The sequence below is a fragment of the Martes martes genome (genome assembly GCF_963455335.1).
Source record: "Martes martes genome assembly, chromosome: 18".
Lineage (NCBI taxonomy): Eukaryota > Metazoa > Chordata > Mammalia > Carnivora > Mustelidae > Martes > Martes martes.
In genome coordinates this window covers 528195-549808 of record NC_137906.1, presented here as the reverse complement: position 1 = coordinate 549808, position 21614 = coordinate 528195, and the positions used below count along the sequence as shown (strand labels likewise).

The 21614-nt window shown below is 42.6% G+C and overlaps 1 protein-coding gene across 2 annotated transcripts in view; it reads right to left on the bottom strand.

Annotated features, from left to right (window-relative positions):
* The window catches only part of VKORC1L1 (vitamin K epoxide reductase complex subunit 1 like 1), a 64374-nt gene extending 43364 nt beyond the window's left edge, over nucleotides 1-21010 (bottom strand). The window contains exon 1 of one of the 2 annotated variants that reach the window (XM_080830917.1): nucleotides 20760-21010. In XM_080830917.1, coding sequence (XP_080687043.1) covers nucleotides 20760-20953 — 194 coding nt within the window. In that variant the 5' untranslated portion in view covers nucleotides 20954-21010. The remainder of the gene's footprint in view (nucleotides 1-20759) is intronic. The other variant, XM_080830916.1, reaches the window with a different exon arrangement.
* Nucleotides 21011-21614: the final 604 nt, after the last annotated feature.

Sequence of the window (21614 nt, the reverse complement as noted above, 5' to 3'; positions counted from 1 at the left end):
GATGCGGGACTCAATCCCAGGACCCTGAGATCATGACCTGAGCCAAAGGCAGCGGCTCAACCCACTGAGCCACCCAGGCGCCCTCACTCTCTTTAAATATCTAACAATACTAACTACTTTTTCTCTTGGAATTTGCTACACTCTTAGTTTGACACTAAACTCTTTTTTTAAAAATTTATTTATTTGACAGAGAGATCACATGTAGGGAGAGGAGAGAGGCAGGTGGGTGGGGGGCAGGAGCCCCACTGAGCAGAGAGCCCGATGTGGGGCTCAAACCCAGGACCCTGAGTTCCTGACCTGAACCAAAGGCAGAGGTTTAACCCACTGAGCCACCCAGGCGCCCCGACACTAACCTCTGAATTCTCCTATTTCTCTATGATTCCTTATTCTTGAATCCTCAAATATAGGCACGTTTCCAAAGTACTGTCCTTGCCACATTTCCTTCTCCATCTGTGCAGAATCTCACCATGTGTGATTTCAATAAGCCCTACAATTTCATTTATGACCCTTCTGCTACTGACTCCGAACACAACAGAAGCATCATACGTAACTGGTTCTTGGACTTTTTCATTCATGAATAGGACACAAAGAAGAAAAGAATACAAAATGTGAAATCTCAACTCCATTTTAAAATGTGAGAGTTTAGGGGAACTTGGGTGGTTCAGTTGGTTAAACGGCCAACTCTTTATTTCGGCTCAGGTCATAATCTCAGGGTCAGGAGATCAAGCGCACATCAGGGTCCGTGCTCAGCAGAGTCTGCTTCCTTCTCTCAGACCCTCCCCTCACTTGCGCACTCTAAATCTTCAAAATAAATAAATAAGAGTTTATATACGTACTTTCGTAACCAAAATAGACAAACCCACAAGTTAATTCAAATAAAATGTTAAGAATGATTGTTTTATGGATTTTTTTCTTCTATATGCTTTTCTGTATGTTCTACACATACACAGGCATACCCTAAATTTATAATAAGAAATTATTTTCTAAATCCCCACTTTCAGCTCATAGTTTCAGCTATTTCATAGGCCAGCATCTCAAGCCAATATATTCAAAGACCAGTCACGTATCTTCAACCTAGAGTCTGCCTATCCCTCTCTGTTCCATTCTATTTAATGGCACAAAGTCCTCTCATAAATTTCAAAGTCATTGCAACTTACTCCTTTGTCCCCACAACCAGTCAACAATCCTAATGGAAACAATGAGTTTCCATTTGTGGAAAACAGTATTAATGCAGAAAGCTACAGAATAATGATCTCAAGCAGCACTGAATAGCTAGAGAATGAAAAAGCTTTTTTTCCTTCCCCCAGGTCAGAGATACAGGAGAAATCTGCAAAGAGGAAGCAATGCCCTTGGCTTAGAACCAGAGGCAGACTTTGAGGAGGGCCAAAGTCAGCCAGTAAGCCCAGGGGAAAACTAGTAAGCAGACCGAGGGTCAAGAAGCTGGGGACTTAATGACCCTCCATTCTGACTGGCACCTTTACAAGAAAACAAGGAGAAACCCATAGTAAAATAAAGCCTCAAATGGCTCTTTGGCATAAAGATGTTTTGTTGCTAAAACTGGCATTAAACATTGGCTGACGTGACTAATTACACTACTAACTTTTTACTGTATAATTAACCAGCTCTGAATAAGGTCATAAACTTTTCATTTTAATGCTCTTTTAAAAGTAAGTAATAAATGAACAAGGAACAAGATTCAAAGATCACAAAATACTATGGATGAGCCTTGAGGACATTATGCTAAGTGAAATAAGTCAGTCACAAAAATATACACGATACATAGGAATATTGTATGACTCTACTTTTTTAAAAAAGATTTTATTTCAGAAAGAGTGAGAGAGATCACAGAGGGAGAAACAGTCTCGTCTCTGAGCAGAGGGCTCAATTCAGGGTTCAATCCCAGGACCCTGAGATCATGACCTGAGCTGAAGGCAAACTCATAACTGACTGATCACCCAGGCACCCTGTGTGACTCCACTTTTATGAGGTATCTAGAGTAGTCAAATTCATAGAAACACCAAGTAGAATGGTGACTGCCAGGGGTAAAGGGGAGGAGGAAATAAGGAGTTGTTTAATGGGCATGAAAAAGTTTTGGACATTGGTTTACACAATGATGTGAATAAACTTAACAGTACTGAATTATAAACTTAAAGTGCTTAATATGGTAAATTTTGTTATGTACTTTCTGCATTCTGAAAAATTTTTTAAGTTTAACAGTCGGTGGGGTGCCTGGGTGGCTCGGTCAGTTGGGTGTCTGCCTTTGGCACAGGTCATGATCCCAGAGTCCTGGGATTGAGTCCCACATGGGGCTCTCTGCTTGGTGGGGAGTTTGCTTCTCCTTCTCTCTCTGTCTGCTTGTGTTCTCTCTCTCTCTGTCAAGTAAATAAATCTTTAAAAAAAAAAAAAAAAAAGAGTTTAAGAGTGTGTAATAGTATACAGAGAAAGTATCTCTCATTTTATCCCCCAGTCACCAACTTCTCCTCAGAGAGAGCCAGCATTTATATATTTTTTTAAAGATTTTATTTGTTTATGAGAGCAAGATAGTGAGTGCAAAGGGGGGGGGTAGAAGACGAGGGCAAAGCAGACTCCCCACTGAGCAGGGAGCCCTAAATGGGGCTCTTTCCCAGGACATTGGAATCATGACCTGAACCAAAGGCAGATGCTTAATGGACTGAGCCACCCAGGCACCTCTTAATATATTTTTCTATCTTTCCCAAAATATTCTATTTATATTTTTTTATGTAAATGACTTAAAAAACACACAAACATGGAAATACAGTTGATTCTTGAACAAAGGCTTGAACTTCGTAGGTCTAGTTATATGCAATTTTTTTTTTTACAAATATAGTACAGTACTGTAAATATATATTCTCTTCCTTTTTAACATCTTTTCTCTAGCTTACTTTATTCTAAGAATACAGTATAGAACACATATAACATACAAAATATGTGTTAAACAGCTTTATGTTATCAGTAAGGCTTCCAGTCAACATAGGCTATTAGCAGCTAAGTTTTGGGGAACCAAAGTTACACATGGGGAAATGCAAATCAAAACCACAATGATCTGATACGAGTCAGAATGGCTAGTATCAAAAAGACAAGGAGTAACAAGTGCTGGCGAGGATGTGGAGAAAACGGAACCTCGTGCACCGATGGGGGGAACGTCAACTGGTGCAGCCACTGCGGAAAACAGTGTGGAGTTCCTCAAAAAACTATAAATATTAAGGGATCCAATAATTCCATTCCACTGCTAGGTATTTACCCAAATGAAAACACTAATTTGAAAAGATGTATGCACCCCCATTTACTGCAGTATTATTTACCACGGGCGGCCAAGAAATGGAAGCACCGTAAGTGCCCATCGATGGCTGGATAAAGAAGATGTGGTTCATAGGGCGCCTGGGTGGCTCAGTGGGTTGAGGCCTCTGCCTTCGGCTCAGGTCGTGATCTCGGGGTCCTGGGATCGAGCCCCACGTCGGGCTCTCTGCTCGGCGGGGAGCCTGCTTCCTCCTCTCTCTCTGCCTGCCTCTCTGCCTACTTGTGATCTCTGTCTGTCAAATAAATAAATAAAATCTTTAAAAAAAAAAAAAAGAAGATGTGGTTCATAGACGCACTGTGGCATGACTTGGCCATAGAAACGAGTGAAATCTCGCCATTTGCAACAACATGGATGGACCCAGAGGCTATCATGCCAAGTGAAATTAGTCAGAAAAAGCAAACACCACATGATTTCATTTATATGTAGAATCTAAAAAATAAAACAAATGAACAAACAAAAGCAGAAAAGTTCCCACAAATACAGAGAACAAACTTGAGGTCGCGGGGGGCGAGGGGGGGTGATGGGTGAAGTAGGCGAAGGGAATTAAGAGGTACAAACTTTCAGTTATAAAGTAACACAGGGATGAAAAATACAGCAAAAGGGATATAGTCAGTAATATTGCAGTAATGCGTGGTGACAGGTCACGGATCCAAGTCGGACAACTGAAGTACGACACTGCAGGTCAACTGTATGCAGACTGGACTACACAGGTAGTCAGTGCCCCTAACCCCCATGTTGTTCAGGGTCAACTCTATTAGCACATTGCGTGTACAACTCATGCACCTTGCTTGGCGTTTTTATTTAAAACATCTTAAGAGATGTTTCTAATTAGTTCACAAAGAACACCCTTCCTCCTTTTAAGAGATGCTAATTCACTATATAACAATACCATTATTTTATCAGTTTCCCACAGACAGGTAATTAGGTTTTGTCCAAACTTTTGTTATGACAAGCACAGAAATGAACGTCTTCATACGATGTAACCCCCACATGTAAGAGTGTGTATGTATATGTATGTGTGTGTTTACAAGCACAGGAAAGAATTGCTAAACAAAGGGTATGTACATTCCTTATGACTGCTATTTTTATTTAAAATTTGTTTTTGAATTATAGCACATATTCAGAGAAGTACACAAATCCTCAGTTTATAGCTTAATGAATTTCCCCAATATAAACACAACTGTGTAACCAGGACCCACATTAAGATACAGAACATCACAATTCCCCAGAAGTTCTTCTTGTGTTCCTTTTCAGTGAGGTAATACTATCCCGACTTCTAACACAACAGAGTAATTTTGTGCGTTTTCAAACTTTGTATTTTTGTGCCAGCTCTTTCACTCACACTATGGTTATAAGAATTCACTATTTTTTTGTGTGTAAATTCTTTTGTTTTTAAAGATTTTATTGATTTATTGAGCCCATGTGGCTCGATCTCATGATCCTGAGATCATGACCTGAGGTGAAACCAAGAGTTGGACGCTTAACCAACTGAGCCACCCAGACACCCTCCCCCCCTTTTTAAAGATTTTATTTATTTTTTGTGTGAATTCTAATTCATTCATTCTTTTTCTCTATAACATACTGTTGTGTAAGCACACAACTTATTTATCCTTACTACTCCTGAGGTACGTACACTCTTAGTTTTAATGGATATCATCAAACTGCTCTCCAGAGTTTAGAACCTGACTGTTATTTTATGGAAGTCACCATTTCTCTACATCTTAGCCAAGGTCAAATCAATCAATTCAAAATTTTTGATCTTTGCCAATCTAATATATTAAAAACACTTTCAATATAGTTTCAATTTGCTCTTCTCTTATTATGACTGGAAGGTCCTGTTTACGGATATTTGTGTTTATTTTCAACTGTCTTTGAATGTCCTGTGCCCACTTATCTACTGAGTCGTTGGTCTTTCCTGTATTTATTTAAAAGGATTCCTGGTTTTTGTTGTTTGTTTTTTAAGGAAATTAGCTCCTTGAACATGATGCATGACAAACATTTTTTTCCCAGTTTATCTTTGGAGTGCCAACTCTGTTTATGCTAGTTTTTGCATGCATAGATTTTGTCTGTCTTTATGCAAATTCAAATTTCTTTATAGTTTCTGGGATTTTATAAAACTTAGAGCAAATGGAACTCTCATATGTTGCTGGTAGGAGTGTAACCCGGCACACTTACTCTAGAAAACTGTTTGCAGTATATACTAAAATTAAATATATAGGGTGCCTGGGTGGCTCAGTGGGTTAAGCCTCTGCCTTCACCTCAGGTCATGACCTCAGGGTCCTGGGATCGAGCCCTGCATCAGGCTCTCAGCTCACCAGGGAGCCTGCTTTCCCCTCTCTCTCTGCCTCTCTGCCTATTTGTGATCTCTGTCTGTCAAATAAATAAATAAAATCTTTTAAAAAAATAAATAAAGTTAAATATATACATGTATATACATATACATATATATTTCCTAGCACCCAGTAGTTCCACTCAATTCCAATAACAAATGAGTACTTAACACCCATCAAACACATACAAGAATGTTCTAAGCAGTTTTATTCATGTTAGCCAAAAAAAAAAAGATGAAAGAAAAAGAAAATGTAAACAACCAAAATTTCTAACAGTAGAATAAAGTGTGGCATATTAACACAATACTACACAACAATAAAACAAAGAACTGCTACATGTAGCATAAATAAATCTCATAGACACAATGTTAAGCAAACAAAGCTCAACACAAAAGAAGACTTACGGTATGATTTGATTTGGTTTGAAAAAAACAGGCAAAACTATGGATAGAAGTCAGAAAAGGGGCTACCAATAAGGGGGCTTGGTACTGACTGGGAGGCATATAAAGGAAATTTGGGGGGCTGCCGGAGATAGTCTATATCTTCATCTAGGTGATACGTATTACTGGTTCCTTAAAATATGTACTTTCCTATCTGTGAATTGTATCTCAATAGAAGTTTTTCTTTTTTCTGTGTGTGAGAGGACAAGCCAGCTTCCTCTTTTTCTCAAATGGCTAACTCAGTTGACCCAATACTACTTATTGAAGAATTCACTGTTTTCATTTTTATTACCTATAACATTTCTATAAATGAGGTTATGTCACTACTCTCAACTCTGTTCCAGGCATAACCTTTTTGCTCTGATGCTCTTAGTTACTTTAGCTTTAAAACTGACCTTAACAGCAGTAATTCCCTCTTCATGAATATTTTCTTATTTTTTATGAAAAATTCCATTTTTGTTCTTTCATATAAACTTCAGAATCACAGTTTGAAAAGCCTATGGAAATATTAACTGGGATTCACACTGAATCTACAAATTATGTTTTATCAACTCCAAAATACCTTCAATGTAAGATGTACAATTTTGTGTAGCACTAAAAAAAGGACATTGCCACACTGACAGATGCTGCCTGGAGATCGAGGGTTATTCGTTTAGGCTTATTGAAATAGCTCTTTCAGACTTAACATACTGTTTTGTCTTTATATCACACGTGAATTGTCCTTATAATGACAATAAGTAAAAGAAATACAATAAATTTGTTAAGATGTTCATAAATAAAACTCCACCACCACTACTACAAGGCTAGAAGTGACTGGAAGGTATCTTAAATTTGTTTTGTTTTGTTTTAAAGATTTATTTATTTATTTGAGAGAGAGAGACAGAAAGAGCGTGCACTCACGCAAGCCGGGCAAGGGGCAGAGAGAATCCCCAGCAGACTCCCTGCTGAGCACGAAGCCTGACTCTGGGACTCCATCCCAAGACCATGAGATCATGACCTGAGCCAAAATCAAGAGTCAGATGTTTAACTAGCTAAGCCACCCAGGCACCCCTGGAAGAGATCCTCAATTTTAAGGCGTATCTCAATTTTAGAAATGACAAAATGCAAAGTGTATCTAGCAATATGCAATACAACAATGGAGAGGGGATACTGACACCTTTCCAATGTGAGTGACCCTATCCAAGAACAAGTTATGTTTCAGCATTCATTCTTTTATGACCTTTGTTAAAGTTTCACGTTTTTCAGAGATACCCTTTGTTTTCTTGTTAAAATTTTTTTAATGTATTTCTATGTGCACTTTTTTTTTCCTTAAAAATTCTGTTAGGAAGATGTGCAAAACCTCTCCCTAAACTTATTCAATGCCAATTCCAATCAAAATCCTAATGAGTATTCCTGCGGAACCTTACACGCTAAGTGCAAGGGGTCAAAAGTAACCAAGACTTATTACCTACTGGTTATCAGGGTTTATAAAACTATGCAGTAATTCTCACGCTTGAGACTAAAGATCTCTGGCTTATGTGATTTTGTCTATTTATCGCATTTGAAATTAAAATAAAATTGTGAAATATTTGTTCACTTAAAAATAACATTGTATGTTAGCTAGAGTTTAAATAAAAATTTGAAAAAATAAGTAATAAAAATAACAAGAAACCAATTATATATTAACAGAAACAAATTCTTTACGAAAAATAACTGTTTTCAAAACATAAAAATTTAGTGAAAAGAAAGGTAGTGTTTTTGTTTTTAAAGATTTTATTTATTTATTTGACAGAGAGAGACACAGCGAGAGAGGGAACCAAGCAGGGGAGTGGGAGGAGAAGCAGGCTTCCCGCAGAGCAGGGAGCCTGATGTAGGACTCGATCCCAAGACCCTGGGATCATGACCTGAGCCGAAGGCAGACTCTTAATGACTGAGCCACCCAGGCGCCCCAAGAAAGGCAGTGTTTTACGTTTCTATAAATCTCCTTAATATCTGGCATAACAGGAGACAGCTGGATTCTCATAGCCGCATCTGTATTCAATCTATTTCAGTACCGCATGTCATGCAGCCTCTAGAAAACCTACTGTACCATTGTGAAGGAGTAAGAATAAATAAGGCAAGTAACATCTTATTATTACTATGAAAATATTTTTGACCTCAAAGACCCTCTGAAAAGGTCTGGACCCACCTGGTCCTTGGAGAACTGCTGAAATATGGCAGTAAAGATAGTGGCGCCCTAGCACAAGGACAAACAAATAAAAGAATGGTATAGAAGAGCCCAGAAAAATCCTTTTGTACACAATCAGCTGATTTATGAAAAAATAACTCTACAGAGCAAGGGAAAATGATCTTAAATTGGTGCCACAATAATAATTGGACAGTCACACAGGAAAAAATTAAATTGACCCCAACTCAGAACATTAAAAAAATTCCACTTAGACTGTTCATCTAGATGTGAAAAGCAAAACAGAAAATATTTTCATGCAGAATAGCTCTTTAACACCCAAATACAAAAAGCTCTGATTATAAAGGTTAACTATGTCAAAATTAATAATTTCTTTTTTGAATTAATAATTTGCTAATCAAAACACACCTTTAAAAAAATGAAAAGGTGGGACGCCTGGGTGGCTTAGTTGGTTGAGCGGCTGCCTTCGGCTCAGGTCATGATCCCAGGGTCCTGGGATTGAGTCCCACATCGGGCTCCTTGCTCAGCAGGGAGCCTGCTTCTCCCTCTGCCTCTGCCTGCCTCTCTGTCTGCCTGTGCTCTCTCTGACAAATAAATAAATAAAATCTAAAAAAAAAAAAATGAAAAGGCAAGGCACGCCAGAGTGGAAGGGGATATATGCGATACAGATTATCTGAAAATATACATGTATATACGTATCTTATACATATATATACATACACACACACATACATACATACACACACACAAATATATCTTAAAATATCTTAAAGTGAGTAAGACGAAGATGAACACCAGGCAGAAAAATGGGCAAAAGATTTCAATGAGAGTTTAATGAGCTTCTCAAAGAGAAGATAATCCAAATGGCTAATAAACATGTAAAAGGCTGCTTAATCCCATTAGTAATCAGGAAAATGCAAATTAAAACCAAACGGGAACACTAACTAGAACCACCACTTTGGGAAACTGTTCTATGGTTTCTAATAAAATTAAACACCAACCCTATGACCCAAAAATCCACTCTTCAATACACACCCCAGAGAAATGACTGTGTGTGCGTGTGTGTAAAATCATACAATGGCAATAAGCAATAAAAAAAGAATTAACTGATAAAACCAACAACTTGGATGAACTGAAAAAAAACATTATTATGCTGGGCAAAAGAAGCCAGACACAAGGGAGTGCACGCTGCCATCAGTCCATTCACATCAAGTTCGAGAACAGGCAAAGCAGATTTACGGTGCTAGAAGTCAACACCGGATTGTCGGAGTAACAGCTTCTGACTGAAAACGAGCACAGGTGAGCTTTCTGGGGTGACGGGAATGTTCATCTGAGGAGTGGCACATGCAAACGTGAAAAAATTTTCAAGCTGTACATTTAAAATTTTATGCATTTTATTATATATGAGACACACCTCAACTACCCACAAAAATCCACTGCACATACTCGAACGGTTAGTAACACGTAACAGATTGACAACTCCAAGGCTTGGCAAACAGGTGGAGTAACAGGAAGTCTCACACGTTGTTGGTAGGAATCGAAGTTACTGCAATCATTTTGGACAACAGTCTGGCATTACCAACTAATTTTGAAAAGACACAGGGACACCAGGGTGACTCAGTCAGTTAAGTGTCTGCCTTGGGCTCAGGTCATAATCCCAGGGTCCTGGGATCGAGCCCCACGTCCGGCTCCCGGCTAGTGGGGAGCCTGCTCCTCCCTCTCCCTCCTGCTCTTGCTCTCTCTCTCACTCTGTCTCTCTCAAATAAATAAAATCTTTAAAATATATATATATATATAAAAATTGAAATACACAAAAATGTTCATAGCAGCATTATTCGTAATTGCTACAAAGTGAAAACAATTTAAATGTCCATTCAAAAAAAGAGTGAGTTAACTGTGACAAACATGTGTAACAGAATACTCAGTAATACGACAAACTACAGCTCCAAAAAACACGGATGAATCTCACAAGATAATGTTGAATGAAAGCAGCAGAAAAAAGGAAGGACGGACGTTAGCGAATCTCGAGAAGGAGGAAGAGAGTATCTTACACGGAGGGAGTTCGCGAAAGGCTTTCCACAGGGCTGGCAACAGTCTATTTAATGACCTGAATGCTGGTCACGAGGGTTATGCTTTGTGATTATTACATCAAAAAAGATGCACAGCTCAATGACTCTTCCTTATCTAGGTTACAAATCAGAACAAAAAAGGCTGAAAAAAGCAACTGGGCCTGGTGGCTGACTGGATTTGGTGGGGGGAGGGGCGGGTGGCGAAACAACCAAAGAGGACAACTCCCAGGTTTCTGACTTGCACAACTTCCTGGGTGGCGATGCCTTTCACTGGGATCAGAAAGAGCATTTTCAGGGAAGGAACATTAATTAAATCTTGGACATATTATATTTACAGTACTTTGAAGACATCCAAGTAGAGATGTCCAGCAGGAGATCAGATAGGCAGATCTGGAGGATCAAAGGAGAGAGAGAAATTTGGGGGCTGGAGACATAAATTTCCTGGTTAGAGATATAAGTGCTGGGTTCATCCGTGAGTGAAGCCACGGACATGGATGTGACTGTTTAGGGAAAGAAGACGTGACAAGAGGGTGTAGGGCTGATGCCTGGTATGTCCACACTTGATGGGCAGCTACAGGAAGGTGAAGGCCGTCAAGAGCGCTGAGAAGGAACCAGGCGGCAGGAGGAAAATCAAGAACCGGTCATGAACCATTAAGCAGGGAAAGAGAACGTCTCCTGAGTAACTTCACCCACCGCAGGCTGATGCACAGCTAGGAAAGGGTATGCGTGGGTCATGCGCAACACCCAGCCGGCCAGCTCCCCTCCACCTCTTTCTGGCTGACTTCAGACAAGCAAAAACCCAAAGGAAAAACCAATACTTCTGAGAATGGCTGAAAAGTTTTTGTATTATCTTTAGAAATGAGGAATTAAGGCCCCCCTCACTGTTCTTTCTCCCTCCAGGAAGGAAGAAGACAGATTTCAAAGCACTGATTGAGTCTATGCGTTATTTGATAAAATCACCGTTAAAAGGTCAATACACGAGTACAGGTTCACTCTCCTGCCTCTTCCTGTGACTGAAGCGGTATGAGAAGCCCTCAAGAGGGCCTTCTCTCCTCTATGTGAGAGCCAGGGACAAACCTCCTACCCGGGGAGAGAAGGCCTACGGCATGCGGCCAAGGCCAGATCGCAGTCAGCCAAAGCAAATGTGCTCTCTGGTTACATGGCCCGAAGCACTGATGGGAAGGAGTTACATAGAGCAGGCTTTGCTCACATCATATGGGGAAAATCTAGCCACATTTGAGAAATGAGGAGATGAAAGGGGTCCAACTCAGAGCCTGTTTTAGTTTGAAACAATTTAAGCTTAACTGGACTGGGGTGGTGGGGGGAAGGACTCCCATGTGAACCCAGCTGGGTTCACTCCAGTCTTCTGCCTTGGGAGTTTGGTGCCCAAGTCCTAGTTATGAATAAAATACAAAGTATCTTAGTTTTTCATTTGCAAGTCCAAATATTTAATACGAATTTCTTCCTCGGGGCTCTACAGTGGCTGTAGACTGGAGATCTGTTACTGGGATCCCTGTCCAGGATACTACCACAAGATTTCTCAATTTCCAGGACCACATTAATCACATACAAAACAAAACTACAGTGCATCTAGGTTAAATTCATAACATATCAGCAACTCCAGGATCAAAAGATATGTTTGTTCCTTGATGGGAAGATTTGAGTAAAGACGGACTCTTTCCCAAGTTCATCTATAAATTCAGTACAATTCTAATCAAGATCTCAATGGGATTGTGTTTTTACAATTGTTTCAAAATAAATTCTAAAATTCACCCAAAACAGTAAATGCATGAGAATAGCCAAGAAATGTCTTAAAATGAGCATATCTGCCCTATCAGATATCAAACGTATTATTTAAAGCCACAGGGGAGAGAGGAACTGTAGTAATGGAAATGAATGGAAACACAGACAACATACCACTGGAACAGAATGGAGAATCCAGAAAGAGGCCCTTGGTATATAAGGAAATTCTTGTTGCATTTCAAACATGGTCAAGTCAATACATGGGGTTAGGCAAAACCTACCAACTAAGAATGAAGGTTTGATCCCTACCTCACACCACACATGAAAGTAAATTCCACTCAAACTAAAGGAGCTAAATATGAAAAAAATTCAAACAAAATACATGAAAGTTAAAAAAAAAAATCTTGGGATGCTAGAGATTTTGTTAAACAAGATTAAAGAAAGAAAAAAAAAAAAACCCCAAAACCAAAAGCTACCAAGAAGTCAAAGACGGGATCACATAAAAAAGTTTAAACTTCTACTGAATAAAGATACCATTAATAAGATTAAAAAGCAAATGAGTAACAAGGAGAAAAGTGTAATACATATAACAAAAAATTCCTGTGATACCCGAAGAACTCCCGCTAACCAGTAAGAAAAAAAAAGACAACCTGGAAGAGAAATAAATGGGCAAAGGTATAAAAAGGTAATCTCCAGGAGAAATTTAAGTGAACATTTGACATACGAACATAAAAATTAGGTTATAGATTCATCCAACCTATAAGCTACATTCTGCATGATTAATGATTTTTTTTTCAAAACTAAAAGAAACCAAAAATACCCATTCATCTGATATCAGAATGAGACATGCCCTTCTAAACTCAAACCTATGGAAAAAAATACAAAGAAAAAGAATTAATTTTTCATACACTTTCAAAAAAAGCTATGTACTATAAAAATTGATGAAATAGAAGATGGAAAAAATATTAACAAATGATAAAATATCCATATCCTTTAAATATATAAGGCATTTGCCGAATCAACATAAAAAATTCTAAGATGTAGGGACGCTTGGATAGTTCAGTCATTAAGCATCTGCCTCCAACTCAGGTCATGGTCCCAGGGTCCTGGGATCGAGCCCCGCATCGGGCTCCCTGCTCGGCGGGAAGCCTGCTTCTCCCTCTCCCACTTCCCCTGCTTGTTCCCTCTCTTGCTGTGTCTCTGTCAAATAAATAAAATCTTAAAAAAAAACAAAACACAAAACCTAAGATGTATACAGGCAAGACTCAAGAGAAGAAATGCAGGGGCGCCTGGGTGGCTCAGTTGGTCGAGTGACTGCCTTCGGCTCAGGTCATGATCCCAGACTTCCAGGATCCAGTCCCGCATCAGGCTCCCAGCTCCCTGGGGAGTCTGCTTCTCCTCTCTCATGCTCTCTCTCACTCATTCTCTCTCAAATAAATAAATAAAAATCTTTAACAAAAAAATTTTTCAAAAAAAAAAAAGAGAAGAAATGCAAACAATTAATAAAAATGTGAAAACCCACTAAAACTTGTTTATGCTTGGGGGAATTGCATATCAAAACAATGACGTGACATTTTTCATAAAACAAATTCATAAAGGTCTAAATAATGAGGACATTCAACAACAAGGGTACAGGACTCCTGACATTCTCTTACATTACTGGTGGAATTTGTAAGAACAAGAGAAAATAGTTGTGACATGTTAAATGAGGAAAAAAGATATAAAATACATACAGTATTATCTCAACCATGTTTTAAAATAATAACTACATTTTATGAGCACTCACTGTTGTGCCAGGTGCTGTGCTCAAGCTGTTTATAGACACTGGTGCACTGGTGTACTTCATCATCAGATAATCCTGAGTTAGACACTACTGTTACCCTCACTTTATGAAGAGGAAACTGAGATAAAGGAGAGATCGAGTTATGCAGCCAAGATTTCAACGCAGGTACCTTTTGGTCTATACTATGTGACCTTAAGTATCAGCACAACGTGCAAGCAGATATAAATCAAACTTTTAAAAAACAGTGGAGTTGATTATATTTTTTTTATTTTGTCACGGATCTTCCACTATTTTACTTCTCAAAAACAATGATTGTTTTTAAAAAGGTCAATAGTCCTACAACAGGATAACAGCATCCTTGAAATTCCCCTAAATTACAGATGCTAGTAACAAAAGAAACTGTATAGCTTATAATCCAATGGTTTAAAAAAAATTTTTTAGCAAAAAAATTTTTTTCCAAATGAAATTTTATGTGGATCTATAATGAAAAACAGATTTAAGCTATATTTCACTCTATCAGTGTATTTTAAAAGCTCAATGACATTTATAACAAAGGTTTCCTGATCAACACAAACTTTATAAACTACGGGTGATTGGGGCAGTCAGACTTGTTCTGTTTTGACTGTGCAGTATAGAGAAAAAAATGATCCAGAGAGTTGCAAATGATGAGTTTTGTTGTTTTTTTCAATAGTACATTAATGCTATTTAAGGACTTTATTACACCTGTCCCAAGTCTATGTAGAAGCACATTTCTAAGTTAAATCTCTAATAATAAATCTTAAAATATATAATACTCATGACAGGGGCGCCTGGGTGGCTCAGTGGGTTAAAGCCTCTGCCTTTGGCTCAGGGCATGATCCCAGGGTCTGGGGATCGAGCCCCGCATCGGGCTCTCTGCTCAGCGGGGAGTCTGCTTCCTTCTCTCTCTCTGCCTGCCTCTCTGCCTACTTGTGATCTCTGTCTGTCAAATAAATAAATTAATTAATTAAAAAAAATGCTCATGACATTAGAACATTATGCACAAGGCAGTCACATATTATAGCATTATACAATGAGAAATCTACAGTAGTGAGTTTGCTGATGTAATTTTAGATGAGCAAACAAGCACTGGCCTGAATTTTTAAAATACCAATATAAAGCTGTAATCCTAATCAATTAAAAATTCAAGTATAAACACAAAGAAAGAAAGAAACTCTATTATAAGGATTTTTATCCTGAGTATTGGCATTATGGGTGATTTTAATTTTTCCTTTTGCTTATTTTCCCTCAAATATTCTAAATACGATGATTTTTTTCCTTTTTAATCTTTTTTTAAAAGATTTTATTTATTTATTTGACAGAGAGAGAGAGATCACAAGTAGGCAGAGAGGCAGGCAGAGGGAGAGGGGGAAGCAGGCTCCCCGCTGAGCAGAGAGCCCCATGCGGGGCTCCATCCCAGGACCCTGGGGTCACCCACTGAACAACCCAGGCATCCCTCTTTTTTACGTTTTAATCTTAAAATAACTACAAATCACAGGAATTTGCAAAAAATGCACAGGATGGCCCCTATCACACTTCGCCAAATCTCCTCAAAGGTAACATTCTACGGAGGTACCTGGGTGGCTCAGTGGGTTAGGCCTCTGCCTTTGGCTCAGGTCATGATCTCAGGGTCCTGGGATCGAGCCCCACATTGGGCTCTCTGCTCAGCGGGGAGCTTGCTTCCCGCCCCCCCCCGCCCCCGCCTGCTGCTCTGCATACTTGTGATCTCTCTCTGTCAAATAAATAAAATCTTAAAAAAAAAAAAAAGGTATAATGTCCTATATAAATCCACAACCAGGAAACCAACCTTGGTACAATCTAGAGTTTACTGAGATTTCACCAGTTTTACATGTGTGTTTCTATGCAATTTTATCACATTTGTAGCTTCCTGTAACCACAACTGAAATACAGAACTGTTCCTTCCCCACAAGGCTCCTTTCCCCCTTTCTGAACTCCCTGGCAACTACTGATCTGTTCTCCGTCACTATAATTTTGTTATTTCAAAAATGCTATATAAATGCAATCATATAGGATGTCAACTTTTAAGACTGGCACTTTTTTCCACCTGGCATAACTTCTTTGAGACAACCCGGCAGTATTAATCAGTGGTCACTACTGTGTTAAAATTTACCATGGTATGCATTTGAGTATATATAAATGTTTATAAATGTTTTAAAGTTTAACATGTTAAAATGTGAGTCAAGTGCTTATGAAATCCCTACTGCACTGCCACACAACTAGGAGTTGGGGGAACAAATTCTGAAAACTAATAATCTAATACCAGTGCAGTGCAACTGAGTGCAAATACTACATAGACGAGAAACCCAAAGCTCAGTGCTTGTAAGTCTTGTCCATAGTTACAAGAACATGTGGTTTACAAGAATGCCTGCTTTTGCATTTTTCTGGACAAGCTCTAGATTCCAGTCCTTTTCCAACCTAGGTGGGTCTGAGTTACATTCAAATATGATCACTTCTATTCCCCCCAAACGGCCACCAACTTCTGCCTTTCCTCATGCTGTTCCCTAGAGTCTTCCGAATCATCAAGGAAATGAATCCCTCTTAAATTCCTCCTTCCGGTGGTGATTTAGCCGGCACCACACCCCAGGCCCAATTCCCCGGATTCTTTGCACAGCAGATCCATGACTCAACACCTCTCTCGGAAAGAGCTTCCGCACCCTAGTACAAATTCAAACTAACTTTTTCTCCTCCCCACCCCAGGTGCCTAGATACCCTTTATCTTCCTTCCCTTGGCAATTCTGTTAAGTTTTCCTGATAGCTCACCCCACTGCATACCTGTTCACTAACTGGGTGTGACAAATCCCCTTACCTTCACAAGTTTAGGCTTAGAAGGCAAACACTCCAGAAATTTATTCCTTGAATACCAAGCCTTCATAGTAGTGTCCTTGCCTTCCCCGCAAAATTGCTCTAAACAAGAAAAAGCTATAATGCAAACTCTAAGCATTTTTGGCATACAGATGTTTAAAAAAAATGGCACCAATGTTTGCATAGTTTTAAAAAACTTGGCCCATATGGGGATCACTCGATCAATAGTAGATTTAAACGGAATTCAAAGTAGTAAAGAGCCTGGGTAAGAACGAGGCCTCTGTCCCTGTATTATCTAAATCAAGTTTCACTTACATTCCATGTGCCTCAGTTTTCTCATCTGTAAAATGGTGATAAAAGCACCTCATACAGGGCGCCTGAGTGGCTCAGTGGGTTAAAGCCTCTGCCTTCGGCTCGGGTCATGATCCCGGGGTCCTGGGATCGAGCCCCGCATCCGGCTCTCTGCTCGGCAGGGAGCCTGGTTCCTCCTTTCTCTCTGCCTGCCTCTCTGCCTACTTGTGATCTGTCATCATAAATAAATAAAATCTTTAAAAAAAACCAAAACAAAACATACTACTTAGGGATGTTTATTATCAGATACCGCAAAAAAGGTAACACCTCCGATCAATGATAACAGCTCTGAGTATATAATTTATTCCAGGTATCATCCAGATGTTCATTCCTTACATCATCATTAATCCCACCACTCACCTGGCAAAGTAGGTTTTAAGAGCCCAGTTTAACACAAGAAACCACCGAAGATCCACAAAGATAAGTGACTAGCTTGAGGCGACAGTCTAACAAGAAGCAGAGCTAGGAGCCCACCCAGAATCCGTGGTTCTGAGCGCTGCACCGAACAGGGGTTAATGTTGGCTGGGAGGCTGGTGCAGGTTTGCAACAGACTATTTACTGATTTATATAAAAAGGAGGAAAAATAATGAGAAGAAAGCAAACCTTTTAATAAAGCTAAATGATTAAATTTAAAGTCTTTTATTCTGAAATTTTGGCCTCTCAAATCATTTGAGTTAAAATATCCTTTTTATAAATGAAATGAAAGCAGCTAGTGATGTGGGTTACTGTTGCTGTTTTTATTGGCTATACCTGGCAAAAATAAATAAATAAATAAAAATAAATTTGGCAACTCCATTGCACCCTCCCAATATGGGGTGGGGGTAATCATTTCTTTTGAAATCCAAAGTCTGGGGGGGCACATGGCTGGTTCAGTCAGTGAAGCATGCAACTCCTGCTCTCAGGGTTGTGAGTTCAAGAGCCACATTGGGTGCAGAGATTAAATAAATTATCTAAAAAAAAGAAAAGAAAAGAAAAAAGAAATCCAAAGTCTGGGAACTACTCCCTTAGACAATGATGCCTCCCCAAATACTAGAGGACTTCACACACACACACACACACACACACACGGCCCTCAAAATTCTCTCATTCATCTTTATTCTATTTGGATCAAGACACTTAAGGATTGAGAAATGAGAATAAAGTGAGTTTTAGCAACCCAAAGTCACATGAGTTAATAACGGGTTCTGGTAGAGGACTTTCCTCAGGATTCTTTTTATTGGGTAACTTTTCTCATCCTTCATCTGCAATTCTACTCACTCTAACCTGGGCTCAGAGTTCCTTTTCCTAAGATAGTCACATTTTTTAATACTTCTAAATAGCAATCAATACTTAAGTCAAATAAAAAGAATTACTTGAGGTCTCCACTAACCTGATTTTATTTAAAGCCAGTCTGACAAATTAAAAACTTTTAATGATGTTTATCCTACCAAATTAGAAAAAAATTGGTCTATAAATCAGACTCAAGCCATTTTAATTTCCAAATTTCTGTACCTCCATTAAATATATTCGTATATATACACACACATAAATATGTATATGGTATATACATACATGGAGCTTTGCAAGTAGTTTATAAACAGGCTGATCAAACTAAGTAAGTTTCTTGAAAATAATTTTATTGTGTTTATAGCAAATAAGCTATTTACTCCTTCTGTTAGCCATGTCTTATTTCTTACCTATCCTCCTTTAGAGAGCATCCTTTAGATTTTAAAATATTTTATGTACACAGCTACGCAATTAAACATTAGTTCCTGTCACAACATACTAAATTCACATTTAAAACTATAAAGACATCCAGGTACTTTTAGTCTTACTTACATACTTATATATACTTTTAATATTCTACGTGATGTTATTTATATTATTTTATGTTACTTTATTAAAAATTTTTAAAAGAGCACGAAAACCTGGATCTTAGAGGATATGTAACTGAAAATATTTATAGCCTATACTTGTTGCATGGTTCAAAAACACTCCTTTTTAAAGGCAAATCGATTTTAAAACCGTAACCCTACAGTTTGGGTAACATAAAGCACTCCTTCCATGCCTACCATGTAAAAGGTCCAGTTAAATCTATTACGGGCCACAGAGTTTGCCACTCTAAGGCTGGTCATAACTCCGCCTAAGTTCCGTACTAATCTAGTATCAAGGTTATTTTTATTTCCTTTTTTAAAAGATTACTTGAACTAAACTGCTGGATAGTCTCTTCACCTCACACTTCTCACCGCGTATTTACGCAACTCACTTCGGGTACAGCCGCTTCCGAGGACAACCGGACGGGCCCCAAGCGTGAAGGTGTCTGCACAGACGTGGCTCCGCGCGTCTCGCAGGGAGGCTCGGCCGAGGAAGCCTACCGACGTGGCTCCCGATACTCGGCCAAAAACGTGAGCCTGTCACACCGGCATGCACAACCGCTCAGCGACACCCGCACTGAGACACGCCGTGTTCACCGTAGCAATAATGACGCCCATCCTCCCGCTAGAGCAACAGGGTCTGGCCCTAGGGCCAAGGGGACGGAGCTGTCTAGAGGAAGGGCGGCAGCTGGAGCCTGCGAGCGGGCGCCCGGCCACCCCGGGGCCTGCCGGCTCCCGCAGTCACCAAGAGCGGGTCGAGACAAACCGGTAAGCGACACGTTCCCGTCTACGCAGCGACCTGCAGGTCCGCGCGGGGGGAGAAGCGGCCGGAACGCGGCTCCTGCTACCAAACGCGGAACGGCAGGCGAGGACGCGTCCGTGAGAACCGTCACCTACCGGCTCTGAAGTCGCCTCTTCCACTTCGGCTCCTCAACGAACCCCCTCAGCATCCTCAAAAGGAGCCGCTTTAGGGTGCGAATTCCTCTTTTCCCAAAGTAACTCGCCCAGGACAGCCAGAGCAGCAAATCCCAGCAGACCAACCCCGCCGCGATCCGAGCGCCCCGGGCCGAACCACCCCGCTCGGGGAGGCGCGCGCTCTCGGGCTCCTCGGGGCGCCCCCAGCCCACCGACGACCTGCGCGAGTCGGCCCCGCGCCCCGCACCGTCCCCGCGCCCGGCGCCCCCGTCTCGGGCACACGGGGCTTCCACTGGACCCGGCGTCCGGCCGGCGCCGAGGACGGGGTCCGGGAGCCCGGGTGTGCGCGGCGCGGGGCTCTCGCTCCACCCCGGGTCACACGCGCTCCGGCCCGCGAACGCCGCCGTCCCAGGGGCCGCAGGCTCGTCGGCGCCGGAGCACAAAGGGCCCGACCGCGGAGCACCTGTCCGGGCCGGGGACACGGGCACTGCGAGCCCCGAGTCCGCGCGGGCCGCACCGCCCCCGCGGCACCCGGCAGAGGGTCCCGCACCCCGACCCGCCCCCCGGCGCGAACCAGGAAATCGGTCGCGCCCGCCGCCACCCGCCCTCGGCGAGCCCCCTCGCCCCCGCCCGGCCCGGCCGCAGCCCGCCCGCCCGCTCCCGGTCCGCGCCGGCCTCCCCGCCGCACTCTGCCACCTCATCCCTCCTCGCCGGCCTCGCGGCCCCGCCGCCCCCGCCCCGGCGGCCTGCGCTCGGGCCGCCCCTCGGGGCCGGGGCCGGGGCCGCCGGCCGCCTCCCCACGCCCGGCCGCGCTCGCGGCGCCGTCGGTCCCTCCGCGGCCCGGTCCCCGCCGGCCCCCAGGCCCGAGCTCCCGCCGCGCGCTCCCCGCCCCCAGCCTCCGCCCTCACCCAGCGCGGCCGCTCCCGGCCCCGCTCCCCCGCGCCGGGCTACCTGGAGGCAAGGGCGGCGGAGCACTTCACCCAGGGCCCCAGGTCGCAGAGGGCCCGGTGCTCGGGGTCCCGCTCCTTCTCCCGCTCCACGTGGTAGGCGTAGATGGAGAGCAGGATCCCGGCGGCGCACACTGCATACCGGGCCGCCCGCTCCCACCGCGGCACCGACACTCTCAGCAGGACGGGCGCCGCCATCTTCCCCCCGCCGCCGCCGCCGCCGCCTTCGCCGCCGCCGCCGCCGCCCTCCGCCTCCACCTCAGCCGCCGCCGCCCGTCGGGGCCCGACCCAGCCGCCGCCGCCGCCGCCGCCGCCTCCGCCGCCGCCGCCACCGCCGCCGCCGCCGCCGCGCCCCATTGGTTCCACCGCCTGCTCCGGGCCCCGCCCCCACAGGCGCGCGGCCCAACCGCCCCGAAAGGAGAGCGCCCGGCGGGGCGGGGAAGGCGCGCGCGGGCGCGGAGGGAGGGGGCGGAGCGCGCAACCGTCGGGAGGCGGGGCCGGCAGGCGGGGCCGGGAGGCGGAGACAGAGGCGGCGCGGCGCGCGCAGCGGGCGGCACCGAGCGGAGGGGCGTGGCCATAGAGGGAGGGGCGGGGCCCTGGGGGTAAGGGGCGGGGAAGGGAACGGAGGGGGGCGGGGCCTGAGGGCCTTAGGGGCCTGGGTGCGATGAATAATAAATTTCAAAGATATCACCCTGTGTGACTCAGTGAGCCCTTGGTCCCTCCCCCTGGGGGTGGTGATCAATTGCCACCGTATTTTCTTTTTTTGGTCATTATCATTTGATATTTTTGACCCAATCCAAATTAACCCTGGCAACGCCAGAGCTGCATGGCCTCGCTTCCATCGCCGGATACGCCCCAC